The sequence below is a fragment of the Mustela nigripes genome, chromosome 10, assembly GCF_022355385.1.
Source record: "Mustela nigripes isolate SB6536 chromosome 10, MUSNIG.SB6536, whole genome shotgun sequence".
Taxonomy (NCBI): domain Eukaryota; kingdom Metazoa; phylum Chordata; class Mammalia; order Carnivora; family Mustelidae; genus Mustela; species Mustela nigripes.
In genome coordinates this window covers 39,115,496-39,128,806 of record NC_081566.1, presented here as the reverse complement: position 1 = coordinate 39,128,806, position 13,311 = coordinate 39,115,496, and the positions used below count along the sequence as shown (strand labels likewise).

The following is a 13,311-nucleotide window of genomic DNA, read 5'->3' as shown; positions in this document are numbered from 1 at the left end:
CTAAGAAGGGCAAGGAGTTCAGCGCAACCTCACCAGGCACTTTGGTGTGGTTCTTGCCCTTCTCCTGGGCACGTGTATGGAAGAGGGATGCTGCCACAGGGCTCTCCCCCAAGCTCTGCTGGGACGCGTTCGAGCCCAGCTCTGCTGCAGCCCCCCTTTCTCTTTCTGATCCTCTGTTCCTGGCCACCACGAAACCCAAGGCCTGGGCAGGGAGTGGGAGCATCTCGTGGGGACAGGGCTGGCATGGGGGCAGGGTGGTGGATTCGTGTGGACAAAGGTCAGAAGAGGACACAGCTCCCCTGCTGGGGATCCAGACTAAAACACGGTCATCAGCAATCACCACCTTAGATGACTATCCGTCTTTATGCCTGTCTCTGTGTACGTGTGTGAAATCAGAATCTCTGAGGTGGGATGGAGGCATTTGCCTTTTTAAAAATTCCCAGATGGTTTCAGCATATAGTCAGGTTTGAGAGCAGCAGAGTGGATGGCTTCTGGTATATTAGGATGTTTACAAGAAAGAAACCATGGGATTATCACTGAGGGGACGAGTTTTTTTGTAGGACAGCTACAGACAGTGTGGAGGCACAGTCTGCCAAGGGAGGGAGTAATGGGATCTATTTCCAGAGATGGCTACCATCATAGCACACTTTTGAGATGATCTAATCCGATCTCGTACAGTTGTAGAGACCCAGAGAGAGGCAATGACTTGTCCAAGGTCAAACACCAGTTAGCAATCCGTCCAGGTAGAACTCAGGTTTCCTGACACCAGCCTGGACTCCTGCCCTCGCACAGACTGCAAGGTGGGGTCTGTGTGTGTGTAAGAATGTGCCTACATGCACGTATGTGCATGGCTATGAGTATATATGCATGTAAGTGTGTGTGCATGTGCAGTGCGCATCTGCAAAGAACATCACCTGAGGATAGCTAACATGCTTCCATCTTATTTTGTCCAAACATCACACACCTTCTCGGGGCCATCCCCGTGATAGAAATAGTTTTCAGATTTGTAGACCTGAAATGATTGGCTTGTTGATATTTACAATCTGGCGTATGGGGAGAAACATTTGTTTCTTTTTCTTTTTCTTTTTTTTAAACTTCTGCCAATGAGTTTAACTAAGGAGCAGGGTCCAGGTAAACAGCATTTGCTGTACAACATTCTGGAATACCTGGCATTTTTGTATGTGTTGTAACAGGCGAACGGAAATTCTGGTAAAACCTCAGCTTCGAGCCAAGATATATTGTAAAGAAATAGGAATTGGTTCATCTGCAGTTTAATGAGGCCGTTTCGCTGCTGGGACAAGTTAAAGCTCAGACACCCTTTACCCTCTCCCATGCCAGCTTTGGTCCCGAGAAAACAACCCCAGGAGTGATGTCCGTTCATGGTCTGTGGTCAGGAACGGGCAACTTTCAAGACAGTAGAATGAGCAGAACCTCACACGGGCAGAGGTTCCTGCCGAGACACAGCCAAAAGCGGATACAGAAAGGCCAACAAAGGCGGGTCCCGAGGCAGGGACCTTCACCTGTGCACACCACGGCCACCAAGCCAGCACAAGCCTGCCCCCTAGGACAGCCTTAAATAGTAACTGCCCTATGAGGGACAGATGGAGCATGACGAAGTGGGGGATAGGCTCAGAGTGGCCCCAACCCTATCTCCGATGAGGGGGAAATACAGGTTTGGCCATGTCAGAGAGAAGAAAGGAGAAGGTTGAAAGTGAGCAATCACAGATGTCTCAGCATGGAGTGAAACAAGCAAGGACAATGACTCTGCTCTGCTCCTGTTGAGATTTCTTTGGAATAAGAAGTGATACAAAAAAGAAAGGCGGTGTCGTTAGACTGTCTGTGGGATGTGTATTCATGGTGACGCTGAAGTTGGACCAAGTGAGATTCAGGTTAAGCTTTAGGAAGAGGTTCCGAGTGATGTTCTAAAGAACCGGAATGTGGGAAAATATTTCCGTGTGGGTTGCCTAACTGATGCACTAACCCTTGACCCCCCCCCCCCCCCACCAGGGCAGCTCAGGATAAACACCTGTGGGGACTTTCCCGTCCCAGGCTGGTCAAGTCTCCCTAGCAAAGGGAAAATCTTCCCTAGCAAAGGGAAAACCCTAGCAAAAAAAATCTTTGGCTGAACAGCTCCATCATCGCCTCGGTTTTCTCCGCCTCCCATAGTCTGAGAAGACGCCCTGCTGTGCAGACGCAAGGACACTCTGGAAACACAGGACAGCAATACTTAGCGGCCAGTTCAGAAAAAGGCCCAGATGGGCAGGCAGGTTCAGAACAGCCTCCTTCTGCAGGTCTCCCAAACCGAGCCCCCTCCTCCCTCCCTGGGGACGTCCTGACCAGGGCGAGGCCTTTATCACATCTGCTGGTTTTGGGGAAGGCATGGGTGGAAATAGGTGTTGAGAGTCAGGCTCCTTTCAAGGGGCTCCTCTCGCAGCCCTTGGGGACTGGGACTTGGGGACTTCTGTCTTGCCAACAAGACAGAAGAGAACCCTCTTGGGGACAGACTCTGGAGAAAAGCAGGTTCTATTGCTGGGACCACCAGTGGCCGATTCCTTACTGTTCTTTACGGGGTACAAGGAGAGGTTTCAACCTGCCAGGGAACCTGTGAGGTGTGACTTGCCTTCTCCGGGGTGGATGTTCTCAACCCGAGGAGCCCTGGTGGGATTCTGGGGTCCCAAGAGAACCAAATCCCCTAGAGAATTAGACTCTTCTCTCTTGAAGGAGAATTCTAGTGTGCCCGGGATGGGGTTGGGGAGTTGGTTAAAGCAATGACCCCCAGGTATGGTCCTTCCACAACTCCCAGCTCACCCCTCCCAGCAACCAGAGCAGATGCGTGCTAAATAAACCAACACAAAAAAAGAGAGAAAAGTTAACAGGAATGGCCACTGAGCAAATAGGGAATGCCTGGGCGGTTCTGATGAAGAGAGGAGGGAAATCTGATGAAAACAAAGCCAGATAAACCAGAAACACCAGCTCCAAGTGACCCAACCGCCTCTTCCACATAGGATGCCTCTGGGGAAACTGCCCCTGTGGGAAGCTCGCCAGAGCTGAGGGCAGAGGGGACACACCTACAGGGTCAGTCCTTGGAGAGGCCTGTTTCTGGAGAGGGAGGCATTAGCTGAGGAAGTCGAAGCTCACCTGGCTGGAGTCCCCTGGAGGACCTTGGGATGGTGAGAAGGAGAGCCCATCGAGTAGGTGTTACCATCAAAGGGCAAGGTCAGAAACAGAGCACACGCCCCGCATCCCCATAGGTGGGAAGGAGAAGGGGTGTTTGGAGCATCCGGGATTTTTGAGATCTTTATGGAGCTGTGGCGGGGGATGGCATGGGAGTGGGAGAGGGACAGCTAAGTCTTGTGCCAAGAAGAGAGTAGGTTGTCTTGAGCTGTGACTGCGCTGTGGCCAGAAATGGGGACATTTTTTTTTTTTAATCCCAAACCTACTTCCAAAAAAGGTTGGTCAGCAGCTACCAAAGCACTAATTAAAAGAGGAAGCAAATACTCCGGAGTCTGGATGACATTGAGCAGAAGTGTGGCAGGAGAGCAACCAGGAGTCCAGGCCAGGGCAAAGGGCACACACAGCCGCAAAGACCTTTTAGGTTCGGGATGCAGGGAAATCCTTGGCCAGCCATTTTCTCTCCCTCAGCTTTACACAGGGGCCTCTCGGGAGTGAGAGAGAGAGGAAGAGAGACCAAGCCGGAGTAGGACACGTGAGCTGGTTTGTGTTTGTGTGTGTGTGTGTGTGTGTGTGAGGGATGGGCAGGGGTCTGTCTGTCTCTTTTGCCTCCTTCCTCTTTACTACCCCCCACTCCCCTTACTCTCTCTTAGAGGCCTGGCTCCATAAACAAGTGTTGGCTGACCGGTGCTGGTTTGCAGTCTGTAGAATCTCTATTAGCATTTACTAAATTTACCTAAACACACCAATAAGCAGAAAGTTTGCTAGTTTGAGTGGAATTCTTATGGGAATCCTTTGTATTAACGTATGTGGTCTATAAATTTTCCACAACCCTCCCTGCCAGATATTGTACCTTCCTCCTTGAGTTTCAGGAGTCCTGTCCCTTTCTCCTAACCTCCCGGTGTGGGGGACCTCTCCACCGAGAGTGGGGACCAGGGCATTGATGGCTGGTCAGGTTGAGCACCTGAACTGGAAAAGCGCTCACCATGAGGTCTCAGCGCTGGGCGCCTTCTGGGATTTCCAGCCTGGCCAACCTCATTTCCTACCCTCCTCTAGACACTTGTTCCTTTCTACTTAAGCCAAGTGAGGCAGGGAGAATCCGGTGGGAAAGAAAGCCTCTGCACTAGCTACTGAGCAAAGAGGGCATCCGCAGCCACCCTTCCGGGCCTCGGGGAGCCTCCGGAGCGCACTAGTCTTGACGTGACCTTCGAACCAGATTCGCCTCTTCCAGGCGTGAGGCTCCCGCTAACGCGCTGCGCGTTCCGAGCGCTGGTCCTCGCTCCCTGCGGCACCTCCCCGTCCCGCTGCGCTCTCCTGAGCCCCTGCTCCCGCCACCGTGACTCCCTCGCCCGGACCGGCGGCCACGCACTGGTCCCACCTGGACGGGAGACCTGCCGGCCCGGGCGCCGGCTACCTGGCTACCTGCCGATGGCGCCGCGTAACTCGAAGCGCAAAGGAGGGGCGGGGAGTGAGGGGTCGGGGGAGACCGAGCTGAGGGGCGGGGGGTGCTGTTCCCGGAACAGCCTGGGGTAAGAAAGCCTCCCCGACTCTGGGCCCGGGTGTACCGGCCCGCAGGCCGTCCTCAGCCTCGGCGCGCTGGAGAGACGGCCTTGGCCGTGACCCTCCCCTCGCCGCGCGAACCGCCTTCCCGCCCCCAGCCTGGGGCTTGCGCCAGCCGCTCGCCCGCCCCCGCCGCCGCCGCACCCCGTCGGACCGGCCGCGCAGACCCCGCGGTCCCTCGCCTCCCGGCAGTCCCGGGAGGCGCGCCACCTTGGGTCCCCGCCGCGCGGGCGCGGGGCGCGGGGCCAGGGCGCCCAGGTTGCGCGGGCGCCGAACCTTTACCTCGGTTGGAGTGGCTCAGGGTGGACGACTGGGAAGACTTGGACTTCTGCCGCTTGACGGTCATCATCACCTGCTCCTGCACGCGCTGCCTGCCCGACGTGCCGGTCTTCATCTTCTGGTCCGACGGCAAAGCCAGCGTGGAGTTGTCCTGGTCCGGGAAGCATTCGTACGCCAAGGCGGTCTTGAGCGGCGAGTGGTTCATGGCGTCGGGAGGCGCGGGCCGGGCCTGCGAGAGAGCCGAGAGGGGAGGCGAGGGGCGGCGGGCGGCAGGCGGGCGGCGGGCGAGCGGGCGGGCGCGGCTCTGCTGCGCTCAGCGGCTCCCGAGGGCCATAGAGTGAGTGGTCCTGGTGAGGCTCCCGGCGGCGGCTCTTGGCGCCTCCGCCCCGGCTTGTCCCTCTGCTGGCACTGGCGAGGCCCGCCCTCGGTCAGACTGGATATACCGCCCCTGCCCTGCACCACCCACTCCACTGGCTGCGCGCCGCCGGGGCCGAGCTGCAGGGCGCTGCCGCTGCGGGAGCGAGCGCTCTTGAGGGGCAGGGCTGCGAGTCCCGATTATGGAACCTCGGCGTCTCCGGGCCCTCCACTCCTTTCTCTCGCTTCCCTCCCCTGTGACGTGCAGGAGGTGAGGCCCCCAGGGAGACGCCCCTCTATCCTGTCCCTGCTCGCTCATGGAGAAAGTATGTGCTCAGCTCAGGAACCCAGGGAGACTTCTCTCCAGGAAAAAGGAGTCTTTCTTGACCAGGTCCCCGGGAGAGCCAGAAATCCACCTTCTTCTGTCCTGAGGTCATGGCCTGGGGTGGGGAGAACTCCCAGGCCGAGGGATGAGGTACAGACCCTGTCCAAAGGGGTATTCTAGTCTTAGGCAGCTTCTACCTGAAGGAATGGTGTGTGTGTGTGTGTGTGTGTGTGTGTGTGTGTGTGTGTAGGGGGGAGGGTGGGAGGGGGGGGGGCAGAGGCATGTAATCCCAAGGACCAGACTGGAGATAGAAAACCACAGAAGTACACCTGTCATGCGTGGGCATGCCAGAGGAAAACGCCATGTGAACAGTGGGTCCTCTTTGAAACTCCAGACTTAGCCTGTAAAATGGTGCTGGCACACATTAGGAGCTCAATAAAAAGTACTTTTGAATGGATGAATGAGAGCTAGCCAACTTAAGGTAAATTTAAGTACCTTGTATCCTACTCAGATCCTTCCTGGAAACCTGGAAGGCTGCCTGCCCATAAAACTACCCCACTATGCGGACTTACTATTCTGGGACTTCTGTGTGCATTCTCCTAGACACACAAACCCCTGGGAGCACGTGTATAGTGACGTTCACAGAGCGAGGTCCCAGGCAAGCAGGTAGCCCCACCAGGAGTTGAGAATTTAAAAAACCACGTTGATGGAACGCTTCCTAAAAGACATCATACCCTGCCTTTCCTCCTTAAGCAAAAGACAGTCACAGAATTCACACACTTCTTAATGACTCAGGAGTCTCCTTCTGGACATCATTTCTGAACTGTGTAGCAGAGCAGCCCATCAGCTCCTTAGTTTTGGGGAGTCCTCCTGCGGTGTTACCCTCTCACAGCTGTCCCTTGAGCTGTCTTTTGTATTTGCCACTCACAGCTTACATACTTCATTTTTTAGTTTGTCTCCGATCTGCAGAGGAGGGAGCGGTCAGAGGCTACGCTTCCTGGGAATTATGGGATGAAGGATCGCAAAGCTAGATTGACAGTCTCAGGGACCTCATGAAGGTCACTTGCTCATTCCCTGGGAAGTGGGTGTTACACGCAGGGAGTCCCTCCTTCTCCCCATAATGCATGGGGTAGCCACGTGCCGAGCAGAATGTTGTAAAGCAGATCATAGTTTCCAATAGAAATAGTTTTATAATTGAGGGTTTGTTGTTCATAAGAACTTAGCATCAAATCAGTCAGAGAGGTGACCAACAATATGTCATAGATACAAAGGTTCAACACCTTTACACCTCTATCATCCCTTAAAATTTTAAGATTCTGCTTCCAGCCATAGGCTCTCCATAGGGATGGATGGATCCTTGGACATCATCCAGCCCAGTCTCCAAATTTTTCTGATGAGGAGATGGAGTAACTTGCCCAGGGTCACCCAGTTAAAGTGCGGCAAAGCCTTCATTCTAATCAGGCCTGGTGACTCCTGGGCCACTGCTCTTCCCTCCACACTATCTGACCTCCCTTATAAAAGTCCTATAAAATGAGCATTAAAGTACAGTGCTCACAGATTATATAAGGGCCCCAATGTACTATAAAGTATGCATGACAGCACATAAAAATACAACTCCATTGTATCACGCATTTAGCCTATCTAAAACCTAATATGCTAGCTATAATAAATGTTAATTATGTCTTTAAATAATGATAATTTTGCTACCTCTGTCATGTGGAAGGGCCCAGAAGGAGGTGATTGACACAGCCTATATTGTTATGAAAGGCCATACTTATCCCTGGAAGTTAAAACCGATCACCTCTAAAATTGTTTCCAGATATGAAGTTCAGATTTTTCTGAATACTTCTCTATTATTTTGATATTGACATTATTTTGATATATTGATAGTAATATCAAACATTCGCTGTGCTCCACAAGCAGCAAGCCTATAAACCAGGCATCGTTCTGGGCCCTTTGCAGGGACCATCTCATCTGAATCCTTATAGTGATCCTACATGGTGGGAATCACTGTCAGGGCCATCATTTGTCTTTTTCAGGTGAGGAAACTGAGGCTTGGTGGGGGCGGGGCCACCAAGCTGGTAAGTGGCAGAGATGGGGCCAAACCCAGGCATCCAGGATCCAGAGTCTGGGCACCCCATGGTGGTGATTTCCCTGTGACAAGTAGCGGGCTCAAAAGCCTTCCACGGACCAATCTTTTAACAGGATCGATTTCCATCACGTGGCATGAAAGTCAGGCTGCCTGGCAGCAGGTTCCAGCTGGGTCACTAACTAGCTTCATGAAGGTGGACAAGTCCCTGCCTCTGGGCTGGCACCAAGTCTGTAAAGAGTGGGGATACATTGATAGCTCACCCAATCGGCCCTTGCCCTAACACTCCGGGGTTCTGATGTCAATCATGGGGCTCTGTAAGGCAGGAGAATCTTGAACTCCAGGAGAATCCAGCTCCTCTGAACAAAGTTTCCTTTATCCCTACCACTCCACACCAGAGAGAAGGGAAACCCGGTGGTGGACAGAGAAGGGCTAATATCTGCAAAGCTGAGAGCAGGTTCGCTTGGCATTTTGTTATTTGTTATAATCCTCCAATAACCCCTGAAGAGATAGTATTTTGCAGAAGTGGAAACACACTTATAAATGTTAAGTCAGTGGTGAAGCCTTGCTTTGGACCAAGGTCTGACTTCCTGTCTGGGAGAAAGAATGGAAGAGGGTTGGTCACACTGTCTGGTCTGAGACGCGCAAGGTATATTCAGGCTGGAAGGATTGGGTTGGGGTCCAAGTGCATGGTTTTGAGCCAGCAGGCCAGAGCTTCTCCCATCACCTCTCTCCTCTGCCTGCCTGAACCTCACCCCGTGTGGGACCCTGCCTCAGAACCAGGCCAGAGACGAGGGTAACAGTCCTAAGGTGAAGGATGGATGTCAGTGAGACCGTGTCACATCAACTGAGCTCTGAAATGCTTTCAGGTGACCTTCAGACCATGTTTTTAGATGACTAAAAATTTCTAAGGGGTAGGAGTTAATTTGAGTTTAGAAGGTGTGGGGTGATTTGGGAAAAGCATCTTAAAGCCAGTAAATTTTGATTGGATTCTGGAACAAGATGAGGACATTTTCATTCTCAAAGGTGTTAGAATGAATGAGCATGAATGGGGTTCTGATTCTCTTTGCTACCTTCCCTCCATTACCCGTGACCCAGATTTCACTTTTGACACGCAGGGCTTCCAGTGCCCTTGGAAGTAAGACACACTGTGACCTCAGGTTTCATTCATTAAAAAATGTGGTATGGATTTATATATTCAACAAGTATGTATGTGTGTGTGTATGTATTTACAGATGCATTTTTAAGTAGGTCCCAGGCCCATCCTGGCTCGAACTCATGACTTTGAGCTCCAGACCTGAGCTGATATCAAGAGTCAGCTAAGCCCCCTGAGCCACCCAGACCCCCCTTAGTAAATGTTTATTGAACATCTACTATGTGACAGGGCTTGTCCTGGCATGGGGACTCCAGTGGTGAAGAAGACAAAGTCCTGCCTTTAGAGAGCTTACGATCTAGAGATGGCAGGAGGAGGGGCTGGCTGGGCCCGGTGAAGGCTGAGAGGAGGCCTCTGGGGCCCCTACTGCTTCCGAATGATTGGACTGAAGCTTCTCCTTGTTCTGGTTCTAGTCCCCACAGGTGACTGGACCGCTTCCCCCTCTATCTCAGACTGTTGCAGATAGCCCTAGGGAGTTGGAAGCCTTAACCTTCCTTTATGGATCCCTAAGCTTGCCATCACAGAGCCACAGTTCTTCTGTAACTGACCTGTGTTCCTGACCTTTGACTTCATGGACAGCCACGGTGGCCAAGGGGCCAGCTGCCTGTGTCCAGCCTTTTTGGTTGGACAGCTAACAGTCCTTTGGTCAGCTAGCAGGCTCCCCAGGGGCTTAACTCAGGCACCTTATAACCCTCCCTGATGAACCACACTGCCACCTCCCCAATCCTTAAATCATCTCCCTTATCATTTTGTTTCCCCACCAACCCTTCACCTACATGCCCCGTGCAGATGCCTGCCTCTGCCTTTGCACACATGCGACTTCCTCTGCATGGGGCCCTCTCAGCCAATCACTTACGTAGGTCCTGAGCGCCCAAATGGGCTACGCACCGTGCCAGTCCCTGGGGACACAATCTGGGGCCTGGGGCCTGCTCTCTCCGGGCTTCCATTCTAAGGGGGAAGACAAAGAGTAAAGTTATAAATGAGCTGGCAAAATGCTTACGGATGATATGAAGTGTTGTGAGGGACACGAAAGAGAGAGAGGCTGGTGCAGAACAGAGCCCTGTTGCATGACAGGAGCTGCCCATCTCGGGAGCAGGGGATGGTGCTCCAGGCAGAGGGAACGGTGGTGTGAAGGCCATGAGCCTGGCACATTCTGGATCTGACAGACCAGTGAGGCCCAATATGCGGAGGGAGAGGAGGTGTGCACAAGAGGGACACAGAGGCAGGTGGGCTCACTGTCCCTTACAAATTGTGGGGATGAGGGAAACGTTCTGCCTCTGAGTAGGTTATTTAAATCCATTAAAATGAAAGGAAATGAGAAATTCAGTTCTTCAGACACACCAGCCGTGTCTCAACATGCTTGATAGCCGCGTGTCACTAGCAGCCACTGTGTGGGGACGGCACCGGATCATGCTGGAGCTTCCAGACCGCTGTCTGGGTTTGAACTTTTTTCTGAGAAGGATGAGAGGCCATTGAGAGGCCTTAAGCACGGAGGTGACAAGACACTCCCAGCTCCTGCTTTCCTGCCGCTTGTCAACATGTCTCTCCTATTGGTCCCCGCTGAGGAATTCCCAGACTATAATCAATACCCTCCTCCGGGGCCCTTCGTACCTGGTGCCTACCTGTGCTAAAGCTCTTGTCCCCACGTCACTGTCCTCACCTGCCTGAGTCTTCACCTGCCTGGGCGGCCCGAGGGAAGGCACGTGCGTGCTATTCCGCTCCCTTTCCCTGCTGTCCCCGTTGCTGGGACACGTGGGTTTTGTTGAACTGAATTTCCCTTCTTGCTCCAGAGCAAGTTCTTCATGGGGCCTCTTGGATGATTTAGACGCAACGCACCCAGGTCAAGCCTTTGGCTTTTTCCGGAGGCCAGTTTCTCTGACGACCTCCGTCCTCGTCTTCCACAGCTGGGGGTTCTCTCGGGAAGGCACGCGCAGCCCCTGGACCGTGGTGCTGAGCTCCGTGAGAGTGCGGGGAAACTGCCTTTCTCACCTCCTAAGGGACGTTTACTTCAGGAAGTAAGGATATGTACACGCCTTTGCCTTGTCCCTGTCATGGCGGGAGAAACCCACCCAGGAAGCCATCTTCCCAAGCATCTGAATGGATGAAGCTCTGTAGTAAACACGTTCTGAATCCGGGACCCTTGCTGCCCTCAGGGTACCGGGGCACGAATGGACCAGACTGTGGGTGCCTGCAGTAGGTCCGTGGCGCAAGACCATTGTGCCTGGAAGGCCCAGAGGGTGCTCCGAGAGAGCCTCCCAGCCCTGGACAGGAATATGGGGAAAATGGAGGGATGGGAACAGCGGAGGCCACGCCCCCAAGCCCTTTGGCAAGCGCCCTGATTGGACAACGAGAGCATGTGACTCTGGATCTTCCCATCCACAGAGGCCTGGGCAAGGGGTGTGGCCTGTGCACGTTCACACTAGGGCCGCTCTGCTCTGGAGGGAGAGGAGGAGGGAGGGCAGGCAGCCCTGCTGAGAAGATGAGAAAGCAGGGGGTCTGGTGCAGAGGCTGGCCGAGCCAGGCCTGGATGAGTCCAAGGCAGGCAGGGCTGGCCAGCTAAGGGGAGAGGCAGGGTGTGCACCTAGAGCTCCCCGACAGGGCAGAACCCACTGTCTCAGAGCTGCCATTCTGGTCTCTCTGGGCGGGGTGGGTGGAGCTGCGGCGAGAGCGGGAGGGAAGGTGATGAATAACACAGCCGTGTCCCAACCGTCTGCTGTCAGCACTAGACGGGCTCCACTTCCCACCCCTCGGCCAACCCCAAATTCCAGCTGTGTGCTCCTGACACGAGCATCCCGGGACCTGCCTTTCCATCTGTCCTCTCCCCCCAGGCCAGCAGTGCTGTTTTGCAAACCCTTGGCAGGACTGAGGCTCTGGGCTTGAGTCCCAGCCTCAGGACAACGGGAAGCCCTCCGCTCTCCGCAGGAGCAGAAGCCCCTGGAGCGCAGACCCCAAGGCCCTTCCAGGGAGGCACCGTGGGAAAGCAAGGATGGGGCTTTGGAGCCAGCAGAGCAAATGTTGCACCCAGTGTTGCTCCTACTGCCATGCTGCTACCTGGAACAAGACACTTTACCTCTCTCGGTACCTCAGTTTCTTCATTTGTAACATTAGGTTAGTCACACTGACCTCCCAGAGCTCTTGGGACCATAAACCTGTATAAAATATCTTACCCAGTGCTTTGTACGCTGCAGGGGCTTAATGGTAAACAGAATTTCCTTCCATCCTCCTGTAGTGCCTCTGGTCTTTTATCGGACTGCCCTCTCTTCTGCCCTCCACTTGACACTATCTGGTTCCCAGTGTGCGCCTCTCCTCCTTAACTTCAGAGCCTCACACATTCCTCCCTCTCTTGGGAGCTGGGCCATACCTCCTGCCAGGCTCTGCTCGACCTCTCTCCCATCGCCCCCATCTCTCCTCCCCTCCTGGCCCAGTACTGCTGTCTACAATGTGGCTCTGCCATGATTGCCCTTGGAAACATCAGAACCTCAGAGGTGGAAGGGACTCGATTTGTCAGAAGAGGCAGCTGAGCACAGAGAGGCACGGTGACATGCCCTTTGAAGGCCTGGGTGTCTGGGTCTTGCTTCTCCCACCATGGGGGGCACAGTCCCCTCCTCCCTTTGGGGGAGGATGGGGGTAGGTGGTTGGGCGATAGGCCTGAAGGGAAGCCAAAACAGGAGAGGAGCCCAGTAGGCGGTGGTTCCTGGAGCTGCCCCTTCTGCTGCTCTGTGCTGGAAGAATGGCTAGCCTTTGTGGGGGGGGGGGGGCAGGGCAGCAGCCCAGGGAAAGGCTGTGGGAGCCCCGAAGCTGGCAGCTGCATGGGGTATGTGCCCCAAGTGCTGGGTAGCCGTGCTCTCCCCATCTCTGCCTCAGTGTCACCTGCCCAGCCCCAACCCCAGCCCCGCACAGCCTTGATGGTAATTTGATGAGTCACCCGCCCGCGCCTGCAGACAGGGCAGCCACACCCAGAGCAGCTGGCCCCCCGACGGTGCTTCTGCTCCGAGCTGCTGCTCCGGCAGCCTGCCAGGCCGTGGATGGGCGCTGATGGGGAGCCGTGACGCTCCGGGGCCTTGGGCCAAGCTGAGAGCCTCCTGAGTGGCAGAGCCTCCTGTCTGCAATGCCCCATCGCCATGGCCAAGGCCTCCTGAGAACAGTCCAGCCCAGCTTCCTTCTTATAAGGAGCAACCAATCACAAGCCATGGGCCAGGTGCCTCCCAGATCTGTGCTCAGTAGAGCCCTGGGCTTCTGGCTGCTGCCAGATCTGTAGGCTGCCACCATCTGGATCTGAGTTAGGAGCCATGACTGGTCACTTAGGCTGGCTCTCTCTGCCTGGCAGGCTGCTGTCTCATCTCTGTGCATTCAGTCCTATCGTGATCCTGCCTACCTAGC

At 54.4% G+C, this 13,311-nt stretch overlaps 1 protein-coding gene across 1 annotated transcript in view; it reads right to left on the bottom strand.

The window, feature by feature from the left end:
- PKP1 (plakophilin 1) overlaps positions 1-5,635 on the bottom strand; it is a 50,361-nt gene extending 44,726 nt beyond the window's left edge. Inside the window, exon 1 of the mRNA XM_059413077.1 lies at positions 5,014-5,635. Coding sequence (XP_059269060.1) covers positions 5,014-5,215 — 202 coding nt within the window. The 5' untranslated portion in view covers positions 5,216-5,635. The remainder of the gene's footprint in view (positions 1-5,013) is intronic.
- Between the last annotated feature and the right edge of the window lie 7,676 nt (positions 5,636-13,311).